This window comes from Eleginops maclovinus, chromosome 15 (genome assembly GCF_036324505.1).
Source record: "Eleginops maclovinus isolate JMC-PN-2008 ecotype Puerto Natales chromosome 15, JC_Emac_rtc_rv5, whole genome shotgun sequence".
In the NCBI taxonomy this organism is placed as follows: domain Eukaryota; kingdom Metazoa; phylum Chordata; class Actinopteri; order Perciformes; family Eleginopidae; genus Eleginops; species Eleginops maclovinus.
Window position 1 is genome coordinate 3,344,842 of NC_086363.1, and position 27,521 is coordinate 3,372,362.

The window sequence follows — 27,521 nt, forward strand, 5'->3', positions numbered from 1 at the left end:
TTTCCTTCCCAGATATATTCTCCCCTCCCAGAGGATGATCAGAGGTCTGAGCAGCAGCAGCAGACTGTGGTGTTAGAAATGGTATGGGTGTTTGCTCTCGTGCTTTGTCACCCTCCTGGCCTCTCTCCAGTCTGCAGGGACGGGAGGGCGTAGTCCTGACAAGCAGCTGGCCTCCCGATGTCTGACCTCTGACCTCCCCCTCCTCCCCATTTCTGATCACCCACCAGCTTCGTTACACCCACTTTATGTCCCTCTCTTCTCCTGTCCCAAGTACAACTCCTTAAACTATGCTGGCACAGGTTCATCGATACTAGCTATCAAAATGAAAATACAGACACTAGTTTCCTGCTACAGATGGGTGTCGTGCGGTGATTTAGCACAGGTTAATAATAATAATACATAAGAATTATATAGAGCTTTTCCTAATGCTCAAAGACGCTTCAATTAAAATGAAATGAATTAATATTCAAGGGTATCCGTTAAACTTTCATCCGTGTTCAGTAAATAAAATGTGTTTTTTTAGAGCCAGATTTATTCATGATACTAAAATGCATATTTGTAGACATATCTAAATAAGAAAGTCTGAAAAAAAACCATCTTAAAAACCATGACTCAGTGCAGTCAGTGCTTTTCCGTGGTCTTACTTTTTAGGCACTCTACAAGACTATGTGTTGAAAACCGATGGTTAAAGCTGCTTGAGTTTACATTAACACTGGATTTAGAACTGATGATGCAAATGTATTACGTGTTTGATTTATTTAGCAATCAGAGTTTGAGTTTCTTTTATCGATGTGATGATAAGATGTAGATACCGGCACGCTCCAAAGAAAATGAAGTTAAAAAGTTAAATCAAACTGTAAAAATGTTTTATTTGGCAACACCATCTCAACATATTCAAAACTTTCCTCCAATGTATAAAAAAGAACAAATATATATAAAATGATCTGTAAGTAGCAGTAAAATTTACATTTTGAACTCTAAACATTTACCTTAAAACAGGTACAAGTTAAAAAAACAACCTTAGTGTGTCTGCTGTGGATCTGTAGCATCAACTGAATTACAGACACAGTCAGACCCCCCTGCACCTCCTGACCCCTGCAGTGTAAATGCAAAGACGTGCAGGAATAAATAGCTGGTCCGCCTGAAACCTGACTCCTGCAGATCAGCAGAGGTCAGGCGGTGTGTGCGGCTGAAGGGCAGCACCAGCAGATTTTAGGTGGAGGATCCATCCGACTACAGACACACATCCACCCCCGGAGGAGCTAAAAATATCCTTTCCACACACACAACACACAAAACAGCAGCTGCTGGATTCAAAACACAATCAGTCAGCTTTCACATCGTATCAATCCAATTAACCCTCATGAAACGCTTCAAAGTAGGAATGCAGCACCTTGAGAGCTAAAAGTAAAATGGTGTACATATGATAAAAAACAATGCTTCAATGTCTGATACACAAAGTCCCCTCACCTCCAGAGAGAATTACTGCAATTAGACTTCGCCAGATGGAAAAGAAATAATTAAATCAAGTCAAAGTACCTTACATTATGTGTGATACCCTGCTGTGGGCATTCAATGTCAGATGGCACTTGTGACAGTGAGGTAATACTGAAAACCACATAAACTGTGCCTAACCATCAAATAAAAGGTAAAGTATTTTGACTTGAGGGAGTCACTAAAACTCAACACCTGAAACTCCTCCTAACATTTAAACTTCATAGCAACGTCCCGTTAAGCCTCTTCTGCTCATTTAGGAGAGGCAGGAATCAAGATGCTGGTTGATCTTTGACTCCTGCACCTGCGCCTGGCACACAGGACAGCTGACCGTCAGTGCGGAGGAGGACGATGTGGAAGACGTGGGGGGGGTAAAAGTGAGCATCCCTGCAGAGGAAGGGATAGAAGAAGTAGAGGAGGATGCAGAGGAGGTGGCAGTGGCCGTTCTTTGCTGCATTGCGGGAGATTTTGTCTTCCCCAAGTCCCTCGACGCTGCTGAATCGCTGCCTAATGTTTTCTGGAAAAAGTCATGGATGCTGGAGGAGTTCCCACGGTCATCCCACGGCCTCTTCCTCGACGCCGGAGCAGCTCCTGATGTGCCGCCGCTGTTCGTATGACTGAAATACTTGGACTGAGTTGGTTTAACAGGGCTGCCTTTGGTTCCCGATGAGCCCCCAGAATGGCTGGGTTTACTCGGACTCCCTCTGGATGTTAGATTGTTATTCTGTTTAGGAATGACGGCAGACGCAGAGAGAGCCGCATTGGGAGAATCTCTTTTAGTTTCCGTGTCAGAGGATAGACCCGTTGGCTTCCTGAGGCTGGCGCTGTTGAAGACGCCATCGATGGACCTCTGACTGAGTCTACCTGCGTCTTGGCTTCGGTTGCTACCACTGCTGGGTTTGGTGATTCTCACTGGCGAGCCGTTGATGTTGACAAAAGCCCTGGTGTTGCTGACAGACCTGTTCTTAGGCGGCTTCTGCCTCGGATCCCGGGGCCGAACAGGAGAAGTAAGGCTTTTAGCTGGAGATGATGGCGGGAAGAGCTTCTTTGGAGAAGGAGGCACCACTGCTGTGAGGGAGGGATTCCCTCCGAGCAGGAAGCCTTTGCCACTGAATGGGATGAGGTTCCTTATGTCCTGGGATCCAGAAACTGAGAAAGAAAAAGTATATATTTGAGACAGGACACAGGCTTTCTGTGATGTAGACCACATAGATTATATCAGTAGGCGTTGAAATGATTCTCTAAGACCTGTTGCTAACCTTGAGCCTCTAAAGATGTTGTTATCTGCCTGAAAATTAACTTTTGAACATTCTTTGGTTTGTTGTCTTTGGGAAACATGTTTTACCTGATTCAGCACATAATACAAATGTATTCAAACGGTAATTTAAAGGACTAGCTTTTAAAACATACAAACAAGCTCATCACCTGTAGTTGTGCTCCGAGGCTTTTCCTTTCCCAAAGCCTTCTTCTCTGAGGTCTTCTCGTTCTTCTTGCCTTTTTTGCCGTATCCTTCCGGCTCTTTGACCTTAGTGTAGGTCCCTCCACACGTCCTCATGTGGTCCCCCCACCACGGATCCTGAGCAGAAGGGGCCCGGTTCATGGCCCTCTTCACAAAACCGAAGTAGGGCTTGCGGTTCTGACAGGGCCCGTCACATTTCCACCAGTGCTGCCGGTACACGTCCACCTCATCGTGGAAACTGTGGTAGACCTGAGAAGAGGGCAAAGGTTAATTTATTATTCATTTAACTCTGCAACAAACTTAATACATAAAAGGCGTAATAAAAGATACACTTACAGAAATCTTTGTCCCAGTGGCATCGTTGATGCGGTTCATGTGTTTGCAGAACTCAGGGCCGTGACCGTCTCTGTCTCGGTTGTTCTGGGTCACGAACAGCAGCGCGTGAATCATTTCATGAAGGAGAGTCTGTGGACGCAAAAGAAGAACAGTTTACTTATTGATGCACTCATTTGTGTCTACTCTTTTCAGTGTTGTTGTACAAGATGTAATAAACCAAACACTTCTGGAGATCAGAGTAACTATCCACCTCACCTGTACCAGGTCTTTCCTTGGTCTAAGCTTCAGCAGAGGCTCACTGAGTCTGATCGAACACAGACCCCCTCGGCCCTCATAAGAACAAACACCAGCACACCTGAAAAAAAGCAGAAAAACAGAAGGAAATATAAGGGACAGGTGTCCTTTCATGAACCCTATTTGCACCAGCAGCACTGGTTTACTGGGCAGTGGAAGAAAGATTCAGATCACTTACAGCAAAAGTAAAAATACCACAAGTAAAAGTCCTGCATTGAAAAAGTATGTAATTATTAGACATCAAACGAAGTAACATGACTTGTGATTTATCATGTTTTAGATCAATATCATTGCTGCATTGATGTTGATGTTGCATTTTAGTACTGTATACGTTTAAAGTGTTCACAACTACGTCTCAGAAATAAACAAAAACATTCACATTTAAAAATAGGTACATGTGTTTCACTTGACAGAAAGGGCATAAAAAAGTGATCTGAAAACTATCTAAAATTGAGAGATAAATGTAGAACAATATTTTTCCACTGAGGGCATTACTGCACTTACACGTCAGCATGGTTTTGACTTTTGACAACAATGACAACACAGTATAGTGTGACTCACAGTGTCATCCTTGCGCTCCACTTCACCTCCACACCGCTGAGTTTCCCCCAGAAGAAGGTGTCATTGAACTCCAGAAACATGGCTCTGACATCGGGACTGGGGTCCAGCGTCTCCCAGGAGGAGTCTACGATGGACAGCGGCCTATCGGGCTGCGCTTTTGGCTTCCAGTAGGGAACAACACTACTTCCAGATACCTCCACTTTCCGCTTCTTACTGCTCTGTCCGAAGCCTTCATCATCAAAGGCACTGGTTGAATATGATGGTGTCTCGTATTCATTGTCAAACTGCTCCTGGAGCCGAAGAGCTAGCATAAAATCGTCATCCATCACAAAAACAACACATAAAAGATGATGCGTAAACTGAGGTAGCTAACCACTTAGCTTTGGTTGTTTACTGGAGCTAAATATTTAACGTAGCTTGTAAAAGGCTCTTAAACAACAAGTGACAGAATCACCGGAGCCAAAAAAAAGTCTGACAGATATATTACTGTAAATATATATGATTTCATTTAGAAACACACACATCTTTATGTTGGACGAAGGTTTTCCTGCTAACTGTCAGCCCGAAGCTAGCGCCAACGCTTTTTACATAGTCTATCACGATGCAACAAATAACATCCGGTAGAATTTCAAACTAAAACTTCTGAAACAATTAACAATATAACTACTTGTTATTAAGTATAAAAAAAGAATACACACACAATACGTATATTTTAAAATAAATATTAAATTGATTGAAATACATTATTAGGAGCCGTACACGTGAGCTTTTCTTAAGTTATTCGTCGACCTGTGTGTCATCATGATTGTTTGCTCTTATTGTGACACTTATTTCCGGATCTAGATTTGCTGTTAACGTGACTACACTTTTGCTTGTTTCAAACGGTTTCAAATCAAAGCGATGAATTGTGGGAGTTGCTGTCTTCTTTATTTCTTGTAGTCCGCTTGTAGTTGGTCAACATAAAATGCACCCGGTATTTTTCTGTTGTAGTCTACTGATAAAATAAACGAAATTTGGCATCAAACAAAGTGTTATTTATTATTTATATTCCAAATGTCTGTCATACAGATCAATGTTTAATGTTTTAAACGATCACAATTATTTTAAATATATTTGTTTTGATGACATTTGTTGGCCAGTTCAGTTCCTGAATCCCGTGACGTTTAGGGTGGCAACTTCCTATTTGGGTTGCAAGCGGATATGAACTCTTCTGTCTACATTTATCACTAACTTGCCTATATTTTGACAAAATAAGCGAACACACACACGATAAAAGATGTCTGAAACGGGGAATAGACTCCGCAAGCTGCTCGAATCGCAAAATTTCGACCCGCAGAATTACGTGAAGCAGCTGTCACAGCAGTCCGATGGAGACAGAGATCTGCAGGAACACCGTCAAAAGATCCAAAACCTGGCCGACGAAACGGCTCAAAACCTGAAGAAAAATGTCTACAAGAACTACAGACAGTTCATTGAAACGGCTAAAGAGATTTCCTACCTGGAGAGTGAGATGTACCAGCTGAGCCACATCCTGACCGAGCAGAAGAGCATCATGGAGAGCATCACTCAGGCCTTGATTTCCACAGATAAGGATGAGACTTCTAAAGAAATGCAGGCTGCTTTCCCCAAAGAGACAGAGGAGCTGAAGCAGAGGACACTCACCTCACTGCTGGAGAAAGTAGAAGGGGGTAAAAACATCATGGACACCCCAGGGAGGCACCTGGTCTACAATGGTGATCTTGTTGAGTTTGATGTTGACAACATGTCCCCTATCCAGAAGGTGCACGCTTTCCTCATGAACGACTGTCTGCTAATCGCCACCTGGCTGCCAAACCGCAGAGGAACCGTGAAGTACAAATACAACGCCCTGTACGACCTGGAGAGCTTTGCAGTGGTCAACGTGAAGGACAACCCTCCCATGAAAGACATGTTCAAGATCCTCATGTTCCCAGACAGTCGCATCTTCCAGGCGGAGAATAGCAAGATCAAGAAGGAGTGGCTGGAGATCCTGGACGAAACCAAGAAGAACAAAGTCACCAAGGACAAGCACAAGAAGGAGGAGGAGGTCCCCACTTCTCCTGTGAGAGTCGAGGTGTCCACCAATCCTTTCGATCAGGAGGAGGAACAGGAGCCAGCAGGTGAGGCTGAAGAAAACGTGGACCTCAGCCTCGAGTGGATCCAGGAGCTGCCCGAGGATCTGGACGTCTGCATCGCCCAGAGAGACTTCGAGGGCGCCGTGGACCTGGTGGACAAGCTGAACGAGTACCTGAAGGAGCAGCCGGTCACCCAGAGGGTCAAAGAGCTGAGGCTGAAGGTGGAAGAGCGGGTGCGGCAGCTGACCGACGTCCTGGTGTTCGAGCTGTCTCCAGACCGGTCCCTTCGGGGAGGACCTAAAGCCACCAGGAGGGCCGTGTCCCAGCTGATCAGACTAGGTCCTGCTCTGTTTTTGGTTATGATTCATTAATAGCACATTACACATCAAAATAAGAGTAAACGTTGCTTTCCTGCAGTGAAACTACAGTGTTCCCAGGTTAAAGGGCACCTTGACAGTAGTGGATAAGGGAGTGTTACTCATTTACTTCCCACTCCTACATTGTTTGCAATCATTTTGCATGTGGTAGTTAGCGCAAATTGTCCCAGCAGAACACCTTTAAAGACATATTTGTTTCCCCACAAACAAAAGTCTTATATTTGCTGAGTTGTTTTTTTTAAATCACTAAATTCCAAATAGTATTTATTCATTTCCCTTCCCTTTATCTTCATATTTTATGTTCTAAAGTACTTTCAAAGTCTTTTCTGCACTGCTAAGTACTAACAAAATCTATATGTTTGAGCTACAAACAGTAACATTTAGGTCACACTTGATTAGATCATGTTTTTGCAGTAAATTTGAATAGTTTTTCTCAACTCCAACAACAAATGTAGCCTGAATGAATGAATCCACTTTAAACCCCATGTGTATGATTGGTCATCATAACATCTTAAAATGCCCTGTCATATTTATTATAAATTTGACTTCCTCTTCACTGTGTGTGCAGGCCAGTCCACCAAGGCCTGCGAGTTGTTCCTGAAGAACCGCGCTGCTGCGGTACAGACGGCCATACGGCAGCTGCGCATAGAAGGAGCCACGCTGCTCTACATCCACAAACTCTGCAACATCTTCTTCACCAGCCTGCTGGAGACGGCCAAGGAGTTCGAGATGAACTTTGCTGGGAACACGGGCTGCTACTCCGCCTTCGTGGTCTGGTCCAAAACCACCATGAGGATGTTTGTGGACGCCTTCAGCAAGCAGGTATGTAGAGGATAATACATACAGGGAGTAGTCATAAGTAATACATGATGTTTGTCAACTGAAGCCAGTAAAAGTACATTTATTTCTGTGAAATTTCAAAGTAGCATCCTAATATGTGTGACTTTTTGGGTTCATCAGGTGTTCGACAGTAAGGAGAGCCTGTCCACAGCAGCAGAGTGCGTTAAAAAGGCGAAGGAGCACTGCCAGCAGCTGACGGAGATCGGCCTGGACCTGACCTTCACGCTGCAGTCGCTGCTGGTCAAAGACATCAAGGCGGCACTGCAGAGCTACAACGACATCATCATCGAAGCCACCAAGCACCGAAACTCTGAGGAGATGTGGAGGAGGATGAACCTCATGACCCCCGAGGCCCTGGCTAAACTCAAGGTGGGTTTCAATTAAACTTGTCTCGTTTTTTTCTTGTGTGTTGGTTCTCAGTCCTGTTTTGAACTACTAGTTTTTTAGCAATCATGCTAACAGCTAACAACTTATCGGAAGAAACCTACTAGAGGCTTAGTGGTCATGACGACCCTAGCTTTCATAATGAGTCACTGTAACAATATAAATAATTCTCTGCAGGACGAGATGCGCAGCTGTGGCATCGCCAGCTTCGATCAGTACACCGGCGATGACTGCTGGGTGAACCTGAGCTACACCATCGTGGCCTTCACCAAGCAGATGATGAGCTTCCTGGAGGAGGGCCTGAAGCTCTACTTCCCCGAGCTGCACATGGTGCTGCTGGAGAGCCTGCGGGAGATCATCCTGGTGGCCGTGCAGCACGTGGACTACAGCCTGCGCTGCGAGCAGGACCCCGAGAAGAAGGCCTTCATCATGCAGAACGCCTCCTTCCTCCACGACACCGTGCTGCCCGTGGTGGAGCGGAGGTTCGAGGAGGGCGTAGGAAAACCCGCCAAACAGCTGCAGGACCTGAGGAAGACCACCAGGCCGGTTCGGATCAACCCAGAGAGCACAACGTCCATGGTGTGACACTGCCAAAACGGTGGCCTAAAAAACACTATTTTACTGAATGTTCTGCCAATTTCAACTCCATTATAAAAATAACCGCCAGATGTTGGTTGTTTTGAGATTGCATGGCAAGAATTAACAGGATGCATCAAGAAGTTGCACCTGAAGTTGTACAGACTCACAAACATGCCTATTGATATTGGCTAATATGGATGAAACCTGATGAGAAAGCCTTGTTTAAAATGTTCCATTTGACATTGGAAAATCCCACCATCAGTGACTATAAAGTAAGGCACACTGAAATATCTGTGTGTTCATGTTACTGTGTGATGATAGCCAACAAGAGGACAGTTCCTCAAACTTGTGTAAGTGCAATAAACACAAGTCTCTTTAGGAATTTCAGAGAAACAGATCATCAATTAAATGTGTAATATAATTTGATGTTTGATGCAAACTCACCCAGCTTTGATTTTGACGCTACTGGACCGTCATTAGACACTAAATAGTTGCAGTAGCATAGGACTGATTGAAAGGGGACGACTGAATATAAAATGCACTGGTTCACGCTCACTGTTATAAGAGGCTGTGGTTACCAAAAACACATGACACTGAATAAAGATCCTTATGCACAAGCCTGATCTATGTTTTTTTTTGTGAAGAGTCTTATGTTGTCCGAACAAATCTGGATCCTAGACCTTTTTGCAGCAGACATATAATTAGTTCCACCTGTGCTTTCCGTGCAATTACAATTACAAATGCCTGTTACAATGCTTCTACATTAGTTTCATTGCACCACAGAGGGTCTAAGGTTCCCTAAGGTTTGCATAAACAGAAGAAAAGCACTCCGGGTCAGATACCAAAACAATCAAATGTATTTCCGCATCCTTGTTTCATGGCTATACTGCCCTCTTGTGGCAGCTCAGAATCTCAAACATAGTGACTGACTTGATTATTTAGATGATTAGAGAGCCTGTCACTAATGTTGTATGGATTCAGTTTATAGTGTTAAATTCCATATTCCATGGGGAAAATCCTAAAATCCTTATACAGTTTTTGATTATTTCCCCTATACTGGGAACATGTGTCCACTCTGCTTCCTGTTGTGCTGGTGAATGGCAAAAAAACATTTGAAATTTAATAATTTAACATTTCTCTGTTGCCCCTTTAGTAAATCCTATTCTAACCTGTAAAACAATTGCTCCTCTCTCTTTTTAAAACATCTCCCAGCAGCTACGGGCCCGGCGCGCCACGATAGCAGACAGTTATATTTTTAGACTTCCTTCATGATTCAACACATGATTGTTCTCTCTGCTTCACAGCTCATCTCGTTATAATCACTGATGTGATGGAGGACTCGAGGAAAGCCTCCGGGTGAAGTTATCAGCTTATCCTCAGAGAAGAAGCATCAGGCTGTTGGGGGTTACTCCAGAGAAATGCATTCAGTCAACACTGAAGGAATATACAAGAGGGAATGAATAGGTAGTTTCTAGACTGAATGTGCTGTGTTCTTGAATACTTCATTTCAGCATTGTAATCCAATCTCACTTCAAACACAGCATGACAACATATTTTATATATGTTAATCAGTGTTCACAGCTTACGTCTACATTTCATTTCATTTAGCTGATGCTTATATCTAAAGCGACTTACAATAAGTATAATCAACCACGAGGATTTAAATCAAAACAGCAAGAATCCTGAAAATAAGCCAAACCTTTTCAACACAGGAATGAGATGTTCTATTTATATATGTTATATATGTCTACGATTCTTTTATTGGCCAAGGTGCATTGGAAACAGGATTTTTTGTGTTTCTGATCTCAATGGGGAGCTCTATACACCATTATGGAGCCAGGATAACTGCACATACATAAAGCAGTCTGTCAGGAGCATATCAACTTGAAATATAGGCACATTTATCTATTGCATGTATTTTTTTTCTATTAGGTAATTGAATTAATTCTAATTTATCAGGTTTATTTGGTTTGTACTGGTTATGGAACATATTACCGATTTTACACATTTTGATCATATTTATTATTAAAGTAAGAGCAAAATGACCGTGTGGGAAAAACAGCATTGCGCATGCGCGTCTCTGATTGGCTATTGCTCCGCTGCAATTTGATTGGCTATTTTACAATTAGCACTGTTGTTATTTGTTCGTAGCTGGCAGAAGTTAGCTTTGGTCATCACAATTTAACCTTTATTAACGTCTACAATACATTTAAAAGTCTGTATTGACATGAAAACCATGACACCTTGGCGCCCACTGACTGCAGGATGTTATAAACCAAACGTCTCGTAAATAAAAAGGAGATTTAACCCGGAGTGTTTCAACATGACAAAACGGCTAACTGCTAACTTGTCAGAGATTACTTTAGCTTCCTGGGTGTTGTTATTCGGAGGAGATGGTACCTGGCTTTTAAGGATCTCAAACATGTCTCTGAGAGGTTACAACATTTGAAAGCAACAGGACAAAGTGGAAGGTTGAGCAGACAGGCTAACCAAACTGATAGCTATTACAACTGGAGTTGAACAGCAGGCAAGGACAACAGGTACCATATATATTTATTTTTTTGAAAATGCAAAATACTACACTGTTCATTGCTCAATATGTGCCCAGGTTGGCCTCCACTCGTGATTAACTTTGTGTGAGAAATGTGGAATAGGCCTAGTGCTTCTTTGGGATATTTACGATAATGCATCTGTGCAAAGTAGGCTAGTTGCCCCACCATTGTGTCATGTTAAAAACAACACTTATTTTACAGATGTTTCAACAGTGCAGGAAAGTCAAATATTGTCTTAAGAAGGCTTCCTTTTTGGAGACACAAACATTGAAATACTCCATTAAAGTACATGTTTTTGTGTGTTGATTTTCTACTTCCGCAATGCGTTCATTCAGAAGCAGATATTATACTTTTCACTCAAGATTCAGAACAATAACAGGATACCTATCAACAAATACATAATTATATATTCTTCTAAGATGAGGGTATATTCAAAAAAAGACTTTTATAGACATTGAACGACAGTAAATAATGTATGATTTTACGCAATTCAATTTTCAAAACCCATAAATAACTTTTGAGTGTAATTTTAGAGGGGAAGTGCTCTTTGACAGTTTTGATTTTTTCAGGAGTTTCCTACAATGATGGCTACACTTTCAAAGCCATTAAAACTTCTGCACTGCTGTCAAAGTGACACTTTTACTCCACCCTTTATCCCTCACTATTACACTGAGCTGTCATGCTGTGATGTGAAGCCCTGCCTTTAAAACTGTATGAGTACATGTCCTCAAAAATGACTGGAACAAGAGGAAACTTAACCCACTTGTTAAAGAGCCTTAGGTTGTGGGTAAAGGTTAATTCAGGCGATGAAGGTATACTTTCATAAGTATGTGGACATAAATCCTTCTTTAAAGTGATGCTAACAGGGCTAATACTGTATGTCCCAGTGTGTGGGATTATTGCTGCACCCTGAGGGACTTCAGTCATGGCTGCTGTCTGGTCAGTTACACAAACAAATGTCCACCAACTTTAAGCAACTACTCTCTTTTATTGCATCTTAACATCCATTTGTTTACATTCACAGAGTTTTATGGTTGCTTGCTTCCTCTCTGTTATGTATGTGCTAGTAATTGTCACTATGATCATTTGTCTCTGACTGACAGGCAGAACAAATGCAGAGCATCAGGCAGTCACAATAGACGATCATCATTATCATCAGGACCATTATCACTGTTGAAATGATGATCGACAATCATTGCCTTTCTGTTCACTGCCAGGATGGCTGAGGGGAATAGACTTTACAAACAGAAAGGTAATTTTCTTATTTTTAAAACTGTATTGCTTAACGATACACACACATGCCATATATAGGATTTGTAAAAGGGCAAATCATGATGAAAACACTAGATTAAAATAACACAGATAAGACAAAATGCTAAATAAATAAAAAGATAAATGAATGAATGAATAAATAACATGGCAATCTCGAGATCTGTGGTGTTTCAGAGCCTTTAAATTAACTCGATCAATCAACTCAAGCCACAATCCCCGCCCCCTTCGCGCATGCGCAGAGCCGTACAGGGAGCTGTCCGTGTCAGTCGGTGCTGGAGTGTTTTCCTGCAGCTGCTTCTCCTCCCCGGTCCACCAAAACACACGGGAGCGATGGAGGAAGAGTTAAAATGCCCGGTTTGCGGTTCTCTTTTCAAGGACCCCATCCTGCTGCCGTGCTCCCACAATGTCTGCCTGGCCTGCGCCCGGAACATCACCGTGCAGACTCCGGACGGAGAGACCCCGGTGCAGAGCCGAGCCTCGTCCGACTACGACTACCTGGACATGGACAAGATGAGCCTGTACAGCGAGACTGACAGCGGGTACGGATCCTACACTCCGTGCCAGCTCAAGTCTCCAAACGGGGTGCGGGTGTTTCCTCCGGCCAACCACCACCGACACTGCTCCCTCACCTGCCCGCTGTGCCACCGGAGCGTCTCCCTGGACGAGAGGGGGCTCCGGGGTTTCCCTCGGAACCGGCTGCTGGAGGCCATCACCGCGCGGTACCAGCAGAACCGCCGCGTTGCTTCTACCGGGTCCGCATCCACCGCGGTGAAGTGCCAGCTGTGCGACCGCAACCCGGTGGACGCGACGGTGATGTGCGAGCAGTGCGACGTGTATTACTGTAACGCCTGCCAGCAGCGGTGCCACCCGTCCCGCGGTCCGCTCGCCAAGCACCGCCTGGTTCCGCCGCCGAACCGAGCGGCAGGAGGAGGCGGTGCGGCGAGCGTCGGTCAGCTGCCGCCCGCCACCGCGCGGAAACCAGCGACGTGCGTGGATCACGAAGCGGAAAACTTCAACATGTACTGCTACAGCTGCAAGGCTCCGGTGTGTATGAAGTGTTTGGAGGAGGGAAAACACGCCAAACACGACGTTAAACCGCTGGCTGTGATGTGGAAACAACACAAGGTGAGCAAAAACACACACACACACACACACACACACACACACACACACACACACACACACACACACACACACACACACACACACACACACACACACACACACACACACAGAGTCCAATATAGCCCTATGCCCTTTAAAGCCATGCATGTTTGGTATAAGATTGAGCTTGAAACCAAAGCCCATCACTGCACGCATACCAACACTATTACACACACACACACACACACACACACACACACACACACACACACACACACACACACACACACACACACACACACACACACACACACACACACACACACACACAGTCTTATATTTATATTTTATGATACCAAATCCTTCCTCATCGTATGCTTTCTTGTTCTTGTTGGTTATTTATAATTAGGCTAACTGCTTCGTCATGTAGGGAATTTAGTGTTAAGGGAGTGAGAGGATGCAACACTGGTGGAAATGTGAGTCGCAGAAAAGGGAGAAATCACTTCAACCCTGTTCTGACTTTACTGTATGTGGGGCAAATTGTGAATTAGAGAACACTGACAGAAGTGCAAGAACTACTGTAGGCGTAAAACCCTGATCTGTGTGTGCAGTGTGACTCACATGTACTGCATGTGTGTGGGATGTCAGTAGTGACTGTGTGGGAAGAGCAGTCTGGTGTATTTTCTCAGGCGGGATCAGGATGGGGATAGGAATCAAAACCCGGCTTTTATTGAAGTGTGTTTAAGATTTGTAAAAAAAGATACTTGTTTGAAGGACGTATTTGCATGTTGAGTAACTAAGTACTTTAAGTTTATTTTTGACATACTTCAATTGAGTATTCACTGCATTTCAAAGGGAAATACTCTTCTTTCCTCCACATTTAGATGTTTTCTGTGTTACCTTGACAACATTTTAACATTGCTCTCATGTTGGAGTATATTCTTATAGAGTAACACTCCAAAGGGAGTATTTTATCTACTGATGCTTTTACTGAGTCAAATATCTAAGTGCTTCTTCCAGCAATGCATCCATAAATGAAAATTTGGCTCCGTTCTATATCTCACTTTTATCAAAGCTAATCTCTGGCAGCACAGTTGGGTACTGATGTTCTCCCCTCGAGGTGTTAAAGATTGGCAGATCAAAAACATTTAAGAGGTAAACAGATAGAGCTGTGTGATTTTAGAGAAACGGAAAGCACATCCCGTTTTCTTTCGAGTTGGGCGCACTATGCTGATTTACAAGTGCAATACTCAATTGAATGGCACGATTAAGACGTTCAAAGATTGGACTTGTTGTTTGTCTAGTGTATTTACTATTGCTAGAACAAGAAGGCAAGTTTTAGTTTGTATTTCTTAAGATTTTTAAGGTCTAAATTGCATTTATTTTACAACGCTTTGTAGTTCATTTGTTGTACAATGTCTGGCACACACACATAATTAATAATTTACTGTCAAGTCTGCTGGAGCTAAATTTGGCTAAACCTGGTGCTAACTCAGTGTTTTCCCTTCCAAGCTGAACTTCCCTCTCTCCCTCTCTCCCTCCCTTCCTGCCAAAAACCATCCGCCTGATTCATTAAAGGATGATTAAAGTGATTTATGATTTAACTCATTTTTTATGACACTTTCATTCATTTAAACGTAGGCTAAGGGGTTGGGGTCAACTCAAGTTCACTCCACACGCGGGGATGCAGTGTGATGCAACTTAGCAGCTGATATTTAGAAATGTAAAGCCTCATTTGATTTTGCAAGAGGCGATATGTGAAGCATTTTGAGATGACTGTGAAAAAAGGCCCCAGGGGCACAAATCGAAAGGGTTTAAAGGAAAATCAATACACTACTAGTATTTAACAGACTGTGGGACCAGTATTGGATTTAGTTCAAGCCCATTCTTTAAAGAGGACCCATTCTGCTCATTTTCAGGTTCATATTTGTATTTTTCTCCATGCTTTAATGTTCCAAAAGCTCTTTATTTTTCTCATACTGACTGTGCTGCAGCACCTCTTTTCACCCTCTGTTTCGCCCTGTCTGCTCTGATCTGTTGTGATTGGTCAACCGCTTAGAGATGTCCCGCCCCTTAGCCTATCACGCACAATGTTTTAGAGTGCTAACCAATAGAAGCGCAAGTGTTACATCGTGATGTCAATGAGTCCTATGGAAGCGTTTTTTAGGCAGTGTGTGTCGGAGGGAAATCCCATTGGAGGGAACTTCGGGATTTTAGTCTTTGCAGACCATTTACATGCACAAAAACCCATACAACACACTGCAGGAAAGGGAGAACCCCCAAAGGCATAGTAGGGCCTCTTTAATTACTTCCTGTGTTTAAAACAGCATTTCATCACACCCAGACTTCCAAGTGTAAATTAAAAGCCATTTTCGTCTCCTGCTAAGTGGGTCATTTGGACTAATCCCTTCGTCCCTTCTATTTTTCCTCCAGCCTTTTTCGCCCTCTTTCGCTCATCCTTCACCTTCGGTTCGTCTGCCTCCCTTTACCTCTCCATCCCTGCTTCTTATTTACTCTCCCCATCCCCCCCTCTTTTACCCCGTCTTCAACCCTCCCTTCCTCCATCTTCCCCTCTAACACCCTGTCCCATAAATGGACCGTGAAAATCCCATCAGAGCGCAGGAGTGAGAGGGCGCTGATAAGTAATGAGCAGCGTATGAATAAGAGATGGCCACCACTTAGTTAATATGGTGTCCTTCTTGCTGAAGGAGATCGATGTCTGGCTGTCTTCATCCTCCTCGCTCTGCCAGCTTCATGTCGCACAGCTGAGATGGCTTTTTGGGTTTTAAAGTGTCAGTCAGAGCTGGATTTTATTTCAGTGGGCTGCACTCTGCTTCAGTTGCTGCATCTTGTAAGCATCCCTTTCCTCCGTCCCTTTTTGTTCCACTATTGATTGAACACAAATGGCTTGTTTTTCTCCTGTGCAGCAGCAGGATTTTTCCAGATATTGGCTGTTTTTTTGTAAAAGCTTTCCAGAAACAAACATTGATTTATCGGTGGCTAGCATTTATAGTTTTTACAAGACACCAGGCAACCAAGGTGATCGCACAAGGACAATAGGACAGTCTAGGCACCTCAATCAAGGCCATTTGAGTAAGTGGAAAATAGTGTGTATCTATCTGCCTTGTGATTTGGATCTGCTCCAACATGTAATTGGGTTATTCCATGGTCCAGACTATGCCCTTCTTTCCCACACACTCCCCCCCTGCCTAAAGCATATTTTGAACCTTAACGCATGTACACATGTCAGAGTAGAAGCACAAAATATAGCCAAACCATACTGAAGAATGGCTGCCGTGATTAAGCAAACGATGGCTGTGTTTATTTGTGTGTGTGCGTGCTTTAGATTGGCATGCAATACCGTGTGTGTAAACCATAGAGCAGGACTCGGATTCAAGCTTAATTGTTAATATTTCCAACTCAATTATGGCTTTAAAATGCATTTAGGCTTGTGTGTGTGTGTGTGTGTGTGTGTGTGTGTGTGTGTGTGTGTGTGTGTGTGTGTGTGTGTGTGTGTGTGTGTGTGTGTGTGTGTGTGTGTGTGTGTGTGTGTGTGTGTGTGTGTGTGTGTGTGTGTGTGTGAGAGACCTGGGGTTGTGTACTGTACTGTGAGCAGCACTATGTCAAATTCCTTGGGGAGTAAACATGAAAGAGCTGCACAAGTGTGAGCCTTTATTTTTTTCGTATGTATTGCACTCTATATATATTATTTCTGAGTCTCTGTATGTCTTGTGTTTTATACATTTGTGTAAGAATTCACTAAAGCAGAAAGATCTTTAGCAACGATCGTATTGCATTTGTTGCAAATCAAACACTAAGTACATCATGGAGCAGCTCGGGGGCTGACCATCCAACTGCTACACACTCAAATGCACACACACACACACACACACACACACACACACACACACACACACACACACACACACACACACACACACACACACACACACACACACACACACACACACACACACACACACACACACACACACACACACTCACACACACACACATACGGAAGGCATCAATATGCATAAGTGAAGCGGATGAACTTTTGCAGAGGAGAGACACACTGATCCAGTTTCCTCTGACCAGTTGAGCAGAAAACACACTGTCTATTTAAAGCTGTGTGTGTGTGTGTGTGTGTGTGTGTGTGTGTGTGTGTGTGTGTGTGTGTGTGTGTGTGTGTGTGTGTGTGTGTGTGTGTGTGTGTGTGTGTGTGTGTGTGTGTGTGTGTGTGTGTGTGTGTGTGTGTGTGTGTGTGTGTGTGTGTGTGTGTGTGTCGCTCTGTCCAGCTGGCTCTGACCATGCTCTGAGTTAAATATTAAAAACCACCTCAGCAGAGATGCTGCTTCTCCTGCTGTGTGTGTCATTGCATCATCAGCTTCAGACTGTGTGATGGTACTAATTGACTTAGTACCATGTTAAGACTTTTTGATACCAGCATTAATATGTATCTGTGACCTGAAGCTAATAATGAATACCTTTGCTGTTATCATGTCAACTCAGATTCATCTTTAAAAAACACCGTCAGTTTTTCGAGCTTCAGCGTATGCCAAGACTGTCAGCTCCTAAACCTGCAGAGGTGTAGGCTGGGAAGAATGAGCAAAATAGCTCAACACTTTCCTTTAAGACATGTTGCATCCTTGGTACAAAACCTGAGGTATTTGTGTTGGCTTCAACCCTCCCTTTGTCATTCCCACCGTTCACATCCTCCTCCTGAAAATTATAAATCCATTCTCTTCCAAACACCTTCGCTTCTTCCTCTTGCGTAATTGCATTTTTTCTGGCAGCTGCAGTCTTGTGTCTTTAAGGATAAGATCATTGTTCAAGCTGATGGTGTATCTTCTCCTTTGCCCTGATGGCCTCTTAAAATGTCTGTTTGGTTCCCCAAATACGATCATTATGAGTGAGGAATGATATGGAAGCTGCTAATTAATCATTTCTCCCAGGGTGTTTGGAGCTGCTCTGACAGGATGCAACATTTCCTCCTGACACACGATTTGTCCTCATGTCGATCAGCTGGAATTTGTTCCTAAACTTTCAGAACACAGACAGTTGTTGTCTGCTGCTTTAGACTGTGGAACAAAGCTGTTGTTGTACAGTATGTTGACTCTTTTAAAAAACATGAGCTGATGTTCCGCTTGCATGCATTACAGTAGGTCTGTTTGCACCTCGGTCTCCTGCTGAAAAAAACCAACATGTTTCATCTCCTGTGAGTGCTTCTGGTTCACTTTGGGACCGTTTTTCTTTCATTCTTCAGAAATAGGATCTTCATTTAAGGACTTTCTTGATTGGGGTTCAGCTCAAATTGCTGTTTTGCCAACGAGGGTAGCATGTCGTCTTTCTAGTTTTAGTCCAGAAATATAATTTGAATAATTGTTACGTTGAGATCCTCAATAAAGCAAATAGGATGCTAACCACAATCTTTTTGGATAATTCTGAAGCAATTACAGATTAATGATTGCTTAACCTTTTCAGTTCCTGGTTTCAGTTCCTTTCTTAATATGTTTGAGGTGACAAATAGGCTGTAAAGTTTGGGAAGCATGCATCATTTTTCAGATTAAGGGATAGATAATTATCTTGTTTTAGTTTAATGAGATTTAGGTCGTTCAGAAGTTGAGCTAGCAACTTCCTTTTTGACCCTTTTCAGCCGACTGCAATCTGCTGTCCAAGATAATAAGTTCGTATCAATTCAAATGTAACCAAAAAGATATTAATTGAAGAATTTTAGTGACATGTTTCGGCAAGTTCACAGAAATGTCAGCTCGTGTGTTCAAAGCAGATTTGGTTTGGTAAAAAACATAATGGATATCACCATTTTGCACTTATTGCACTTTCCTTTTTAACATGGCCTCCAACATCTCTCTAACACACACTTGTGTGGGCAGAGGATGAGGATTTATTCTGGTATAGTAACATGACTCACAATTGACACAGTGTGTGTGGAAGGAGGCTCCGACTTGTGTTTATTCTAGGAACCACACACCAGGCTCACTGACTTCAATCGTGAATGATCAAGACGAGGACAATACTGCGTGTGTCAGGTTTGAATCATTCACATACACTTTTAAAATGCATCTCCGGTGCCAACACAGAAATCAGATTGGGTTTCCTCTCGCCAGATTCTTGTCACTCATGGTGCATCATTTAATATTGACAGTAAACAATTTGTCTTGCTTGTTTTCCTGTCCACAGGGACTCTGAAACAAAAACACAGACAAGCATGTTAGTCTGTGAGCTGCCAGTTTGTTGTTATCTGTGCTGATTCATTTCTGTTCATGGAGCTTTAAAGTGGATCCGATGCTCTCTTCGCCTATACTGATACTACACAGAACAATGGGATGCTTTCCAGATCTATAATTCACCATGCATTGGAGTATAAGATCACAGAACCACATTGTTTCAATTCCTCTCTGGGGAAAAGAGTAGTATGTCAGAGGCTTGCTTTTTCTCTTTTTAGGCACCGTACGATATATAAAAGCAGAGAAGCAGCTTTTATCTCAGTCAGACTTTAAATAACTATCCCGTTTGCTCACTTCCTATACATTATTACTCATTATTTCGCTACAGTCTGAACATTATTGCATTTAAATGGTGACTCGTCCATATTAAAAACACCAGATGACAAGATGAACAAACAGTACTGATTTTCAGAGAGTAACACGGATTCTTCTTTGCTATGTCCTATGAAATTGAATTCAGTGCCTCCGGCATTACTACCAGAAATTACAACAAGTCTCTCAGCAAAGAAGGTGCCTTCAACTTTCAGAGACGCTGTTACTGAGGTGATTTAGAGCAAGTGCTGCAGTGTGCCGGCTGGCTGTGCCTGACTAACCTCATTCCAGATGGCAGCGCGCCGACCATGACGGGTCAGCCTCACTCGCTGTTTCCTCAGGCCCAGCTACACACACTAACACACACTTGTACATAAAGCACAGTACTTACGACGACATGCTTTTGATTCTCAGACCCGGCCAAAAATGCTTCCTTTTACGAGCCACTTAAAGTTTTTTAGAGCCTCTTCAAATATGGATGTGTTGCATTTTGTTTTGAAACGGATGTGTGGAGAGTAGGAACAAAGTGAGCTCACCAGACTTAGCTTAGATAGCAGTTAAAGGCTAATGGCGTAACACAACAGGGCCCGGTTAGATTGAAATCTTACATTTTGCATTAGGTTTTTTGCATTGTTTCCAGAATAACCAGGACTTTGAAACGTTTGAAACTGATGTGATTAAGGGGTGTGGAGTTAGGAAGAAGTGAGTTGTAGTTTAAGGCTTCATGGTATGTCACACCTGAATCTCAGACTGTCCTGTCAGCAGTACAGATGAGATGAGATAATTCTCAACCAACGACAGCAACGTTTTTGACCAATTCTAGTTTTCTGTGCTGCCACCAACAATCGTGCAGCAGCAGTCCTAAGAATCTTTCTGGAAGCCGCCAATGTCTACGGTGTGCCTTCACGAGGGAGGTCAGATAAAGGTGGAGAAGATGTTGGCGTGGCACGCTACATCCTCTTCCATTTTAAAGAGGATGTGGATCCACATTTTAATCCCAACATTAATCCTTCAAAAAAGTCTTAACCCTAAAATACATGGTTAACCTGGTGGATTTACCCCATGGGCAAGTCAGTCCCTACAATGTGATTTTTGTCCTCAAAATGTCATGAGTACACACACACACACACACACACACACACACACACACACACACACACACACACACACACACACACACACACACACACACACACACACACACACACACACACACACACACCGTGCACATAGTAACTCAGGGCTGTGCTGCTGGACTTTTGCATTGAATGTAGGTTAATGCACACTTTACTACACTTCCTCTCCTCGACGTACTCTGCAGAAAGGGTGTGTGTGTGTGTGTGTGTGTGTGTGTGTGTGTGTGTGTGTGTGTGTGTGTGTGTGTGTGTGTGTGTGTGTGTGTGTGTGTGTGTGTGTGTGTGTGTGACTGTGACTGTAGTAAACCCAGTGTAGTCCTGTGAGCGTATTTCTGATCTATTTCTGGTGACAACATGAGTGCTGATGCCAGAGCTTCGGTAAAGGAGCGCGTGGACATCCCATAGTGGAACAATGAGCTTTGTTACCATGGTTACAGGCATTTTCTTCATTCATTAGGAAGCCATATAAATTAAACAGCAGATTATGCTTATAGATGAGTCTCATATGAGTGTGGTAGCTACTGTAACATGTTTTTCCGCACGGCAACAGTGATCGTAAGACAAATGGACCCACGGTAGATCGTAATAGAGTCATCATCCCCAACAAACCTAATTTGCAATTGTTTCGTGACAATTACGCCCCGGGCACTTTACCTACCCTTGTTATTTATTAATATGAAAGATGCCCTGATCCATTATTGATCAGCAGGGCTGTTCTTCATTGCTCAGCAGCCCTTTTGTTGCTCTCCCCTCAGAAGCTTGTGAAAAGTCTGGATAATAAAAAACGAGTCTTCCTCCTCCTCCCCCTTCCTCCCCCTTCCTCCTCCTTCCTCCTGGAGCTCGTTCAGACAGTTATGGCTGTAGCCACTGATCCATGCCACGGTTTATCTAAGACGACCGGGGAGGAATCTATTTCTCCGGGGAGCGTGTGACAGTGTTGTCAAACTGTGAAAGGTCTCATCATAGCGAGCAGAAGTGGAAGCATTTCAAGTCTTCCTCTGCCGGGACATGCTTTGGATTTATTGATAAATAAAAGCCACACCGAGTGGAACTTGAGGTTTACACAACACATTAATGTATTAGTGATGCATTTGATGGTTTATAAAAGGCAGGAAGTTTAAAAGTTACTAGTAAGAACAAAGGCAGTGACTTTGAAAGATGAAGTAGGTTTTTGCACGGCTGAACCGGACATGTTAGAGCAATGATCCTCTTGTTATGAATATTCATGGGTGGCATATAGATGGTGCAAAAAGCCTCATTGAGCAGTTTTTATGTCGCTTTTCTGGGTTAAGAGTAAGCAACACTTGCAAAATCCTTAGGTGGTGTTGGTTTGTTTATCATGCTGGTGGAGTACGTGTTGATATGTAGGTCATTTTGTCTAATTGGTCTGGTTTAAATGACAACATATTAACACATTTCTCTTCTAATGCTCTTTAATTAAAACTGCAAATAGCCACTATGAATTCACTTCACCAATACTGAGCAATTTTCTGAATTTGAATCTACTCCATCTGATGGATTCTTGTTTTGTTTTGGTCGAGCTTAAGCTAAATATGTCATTGGCATATATCTTGCATTAGCCTTAAAATGGCTGTGTAGCAGAGCAGCGGATGATTGGGTGGCTGTGCGATGAGAGGATGAAGAGGAGGAGGAAGGGGAGAGGTGATTGCTTTTGACCTCCACCAGATGTGAAACACTAATACTGTAACGCAGTCTGTTGACTTGACTGAGGACGGGAAAGACTACAGCTGTATAAACTGTTTGAATAGAGTTCAAATCTGCTTTTTATATCAGGTCTTTGACTGAGTCTAATGCATGTGATGGATGAACTTGGACTAGACCAAAATAAGAGGTTGCTGTGAGGTTTTTATCAAGGATTATTTATGGTCATTGAGCTACTTTGGTAAAGGCGAAAGTGCCATGTATAAACAGACCTTTTTATAGTGTATACAAGGCAATTGCCCCTGTAACACTCAGCTGTAGCCCCCCTCCGAAAGAAAAACATATCATAATACAATTTGTGAAAGTGTGTCAGCAAAGACCGCTTTAATTTGGGCCGAAAAAAAACAGCAAATGTTTTCTTATTTTTTCAATATTGTCTTTTAATAAAAAGTAATTGACAACTTCTGTTACTAAAACAAAAACCAACCTGGTCCTTTTTGGAGGGCTATGACTTTATACTGAGCAATAAATGCTGAAATCTTGGACTCTGTGAAAAGTCCCGCATGTGACCCTCTCAAAAAATAAGTGGCCCCAACACAGACCCCTTCAGTAAAACTCCACTTGAACCGTCACCATCACAAAATCCTCTCTAACCATTAATTCAGTTGACTTCCCACTTGTCCAATGTTTTGCTGAGGACCTGAGGAAGTGCAGTGTGTGTGTGTGTGTGTGTGTGTGTGTGTGTGTGTGTGTGTGTGTGTGTGTGTGTGTGTGTGTATGTGTGTGTGTGTGTGTGTGTGTGTGTATATGTGTGTGTGTGTGTCTGTGTGTGTGTGTGTGTGTCTGTGTGTGTGTGTGTGTGTGTGTGTGTGATGCAAGCGGAAAACACCGGAGGCCAAGCAACTGCACTGCAATCGTAGTGTAAGTGATTGACATCAAACACAGAGCCGTGAGTGTGCACTGTGACGCACACGGTGGAGATTGTGGGGGCAGCTGCAGCTCCGGAGATATATCAGGAAACTGGCTCCCGGATGTAGCCCGATCCACTCTGCAAGCTGCCTCAGATTCTCTTTGGATCGTCATGCAGTATTACACTTTTTCTTGCTTTGCAATGTGAGAAGCATCTTTCTAAATGTGCTTTATGTTTCTGCACAAACACTTCTTTTGGGGGAAGTGGATTCGTTCTTCTTGACTGCCTTTTTCTACACACATTTGTCAGCTTGTAATGTTGCAAGCCTTGAAGCAGTAGAGGTGATTTGATTGGTCAGCTCCTTCCACACCTCTGCATTATTGATTCAAGAACTAGAGCCCTGTGTATCACAAAGTATGTCTTTTGCAGAGAATATCAGCAGGTGTTAAGGCGGTAACAGATTGAACACAATGTGAGGGTTCATGAATGCGTATGAGATGAATTAAAAGTGAGGGGAGAAATGACGGGGGGTTCAGCTCCTCCTCCTCCTCCGCCTCCTCCCCTGCCTGGTCCCCAGGGTCTCATTCGGACAAGGTCAACACCAGCATCACACATTAGCCGGCTGTCAGCCAAACACATAGAGGCTGCCTATTGTTCTCCTGATGGTCACAGTCACCCCCATCTTCTCTCTCTGATCACTCACCCACCCTGTTTCTAAAAGTGACTGAGAATGAAAGAGTTTACTTATTTCAAGCACACGTTAAAGAAGAGTCCCTGAATCATATTGGATCATGCAAGTGGTTTCCAATGTGTCTAAGAGTTGATTTATGTATGAACTTCTCTGACGGTTAAAAACTGATCTCAGTCCAGCTGGAGGCCTCTGTTGTAAGGGGCAGAATATCTGCTCTGACAGATATTCACACTGAAACTCCTTTCTTGCTCTTTAGTTAGCCAACACTTCCCCTCCTGAATCAGTTTCACTCTGAACTTTCCTTCATCTTGTATAGAGAGGTGCAGAGAAGTATTTTTGACGGCCGACCCAGAAGTTAGCATCACGATGGTTCCCTCAAGAAAAGCCAATTGGATTTTTCCATTGGATTTTGGATGGTTGCAGAAAGTAAGATGTGGCAGAATGCTTTTTTTGATGCTCAGCAGAATCCTCTTTACATATTCACACCACTTTTATATAAGTTAAAGCAAAAATGCTAGAGAAAAGCTAAGCTATTAGCTAACTACATTACAGTCACATGACCTCACGTCACTACCGCTAAGATAAAGACGCCTAATGTTTGCCGTGATGATGTTGGGTATTCTCATTCAACCACTTGTTAGCCTTTTTAAAAGCTTCAGACATTCACAACTTGGGTGTTTACTCTTGTGTTTTCTGAACTTTGGACTTACAAAACGTGTAAGCATACAGTATATTAACCACGAGTCCTATTTCAATCATCCAACCAAAACCTAGATAACACGACAAATTCATTTCCAGGTTTCAGACTCCTTCCTGCCCCGCTGTACCAACACTCAGCTGCACCTCCACGAATGTCGTGGTCTCTGTGAATGTCACAGACTGCATAAACGGCCCTCCATCGCTCCCATAATAAGATAATGAGATAATAGCACTTCACTCTCTAAGAGTAGTGCTGAAGACTGCTGACAGCATGAAAAAGAAAAATGACACCCCCGTTTGGAGGAGCAATAAAAGATGGAAAAGGTCAAGGGGAGGAGAACAAAAGAAACCAGAGCGGGAAATAAATTGGATTTCTGAACGTGCCGCTCCGTTCTGCAGGTGCGACGATTCTCGCTGAGACGTCTTGTTGTTTTACACTTTCCATTTCCTTTCATCTGCGTGGTTTTCTCATGCTTCTGTGTTTCTCCTTTGTTCCACATCTCCTCAGTGGCTCGTGCTTTTCCTGCAGGGCCGACTTGTCACATTCCTACACATTTCTGCACAGTTTTACTCGGGTCTACTGTAGGGTGACGCATTGTGGCTGAGGCCAAATATAGACCTGGATATAGCAACAGTGCATTCAGGCTTGCTATGAAGAGGTGTCTTATGAAGTGGCGTTGAAAAACCTCTAAATATTGAAGGTGTTGGCTGTATATTCTTGCTTTGGGAGCATTTTCTAGGTTGAATCAATAAAAAAGTATAGCATTCAATCAAAAACTAATTATTCAGTTTATTTCTGTTAATCTGCATTATTAAGAAAGACAACAGAAGCAGCTCCATAGTATTGTGATGTGGGTGAAAAACCAGTTGAGGGACAATTCAAAGAGCTAATCAGCTGTGTGATGATGGAGACTTGACCTTGTTTGAGTTGACGAATACAAATCTTCAATCTATTGAGACTGTTGCTCAATTACAGCTCATTTATAACATGTACAAGAGCAATTTTGTTCCTCGTTGAAGACACATTTTAACATGAGGACAGTCGGGATTTCTGCAACTTAAGCAGGTATATTTGTAAAGCATCTGACAATAGAACATATTTCCTTGGGTGGAAATCAGCACATTGCAATTGATGGTGTAATATAATTTCTAAAGTATACAGCTAAGAAACACAGAATACAGCAAATGTTGAGGATGAGGCAAAACTGTTGTATTCAGCCCTGTGTCAAAAATAAAGCAAAATAATGTTTGGGAAATAATGTGGTTTCTGTTGTATGTTAATAAAGTAAACGCATCATGTCTTGATCAAATCACAAATAACCTGTTTTATACCAAGACCAAGATGTTTCGCTTACATAAACAGGTGGCTTTCAGCGCTTTCATGCCTTCCTGCATGTCAACTCTTTATTACAAATGTTATTGTGTTTTCTACTCAACAGACATAGATGACGGGCTTGTACCTGTTCCTGTATTTAAGCTTAACTGGGGATTATTTATGGTCTTTTGTGGTGTGTGACAGCAGACCTTTCTCTCTTTTTATTGTATTTGTTGTTGTCCCTATGTCTAGGAGAAGACGTAAATGTCAATAAGACTTGGTTAGACAAAGGAAAGAGAAAATTGCCAACATTCGCTCACTGCCAGCCTTCCAAGCAATGAAAGCAGGGATGAAAAATAACTAGTTTGTAAAAAACAAATCTCTGAATGAACAACAAAGGTTAACTAAAGTGAATGAGGACGCACACAGACTGGTGGGGGGATGCAGATCAGGACTCTGACCTGATGTGTGGTTAAACAAACAGACCAACATGAGGAGGGCGGGGTGCCAGGACGACACTCACATGCCACATCCGTCATCCCCTTGTTAGCATCTTGGCATGCAAAAACACACACACACACACACACACACACACACACGCGCTCAGGCCAGACAGCTTGCTGGGCCAGATGGCCTCTTGGAGTGGAGCAGTACGAAGCTCCACGGAAGGGGTTGGCTTGATCTGTGAACCATGACCTCCACACGTCCCTCCTCCCTGACTCCGGGCAGCACGTGCATAGAAGAGGGATGGACAGGGTTGAGATCAGTGTGTGTGTGTGTGTGTGTGTGTGTGGGGGGGGGGAGTGGTTATTGTGGTGAGGGAATTATACATGCAGAGACTGAATGTGCGGTGGGAGATTTACTTCCAAACATAACCACGGGAATACCAATAGAGAAGTAATCTTTATTTTATAGAGCGCTTTTCAAAATCCAGTGCTGAAAAGAAAAACAATATAGTGCATAAAAAAGGTGGAAACGGAAAATAAAACACATTTTAAAGAAACAAAGATGACTGAAATCTAAAGTCAGCAGAGGCTCTCCAATAAAAGTATGTTTTATAAAGGGATTTAGAGGAGATCAGTGACTCAGCCGACCTGATTTCCACGGTTAAATCTTTTTAGAGCCTCGGGGACCTGACTGCAAAGCTCTGTCCCTTTTAGTTCAAAATCCCTTAAATGATCCTCAAGTATTTACTTAAAGTAC

General features: G+C 43.0%; 3 protein-coding genes across 3 annotated transcripts in view; 2 read left to right on the plus strand and 1 right to left on the minus strand.

The window, feature by feature from the left end:
* Positions 1 to 849: 849 nt before the first annotated feature.
* On the minus strand, positions 850 to 4,749 carry sprtn (SprT-like N-terminal domain). The gene is made up of 5 exons (XM_063902225.1): positions 4,145 to 4,749; positions 3,545 to 3,644; positions 3,290 to 3,418; positions 2,920 to 3,202; positions 850 to 2,643 (listed from the first exon to the last, which is right to left on the minus strand). The coding sequence occupies exons 1-5, from the start codon at positions 4,468 to 4,470 to the stop codon at positions 1,751 to 1,753; spliced, it is 1,731 nt and encodes a 576-aa protein (XP_063758295.1). The 5' UTR covers positions 4,471 to 4,749; the 3' UTR covers positions 850 to 1,750.
* Positions 4,750 to 5,293: 544 nt separating this feature from the next.
* On the plus strand, positions 5,294 to 9,034 carry exoc8 (exocyst complex component 8). Its single transcript, XM_063902224.1, has 4 exons — positions 5,294 to 6,576; positions 7,183 to 7,436; positions 7,575 to 7,823; positions 8,016 to 9,034. The coding sequence occupies exons 1-4, from the start codon at positions 5,421 to 5,423 to the stop codon at positions 8,421 to 8,423; spliced, it is 2,067 nt and encodes a 688-aa protein (XP_063758294.1). The 5' UTR covers positions 5,294 to 5,420; the 3' UTR covers positions 8,424 to 9,034.
* Positions 9,035 to 12,527: 3,493 nt separating this feature from the next.
* LOC134876808 (E3 ubiquitin-protein ligase TRIM9) overlaps positions 12,528 to 27,521 on the plus strand; it is a 38,584-nt gene continuing 23,590 nt past the window's right edge. The window contains exon 1 of the mRNA XM_063901975.1: positions 12,528 to 13,366. Within this exon, the coding sequence (XP_063758045.1) occupies positions 12,572 to 13,366 (795 nt within the window). The 5' untranslated portion in view covers positions 12,528 to 12,571. The remainder of the gene's footprint in view (positions 13,367 to 27,521) is intronic.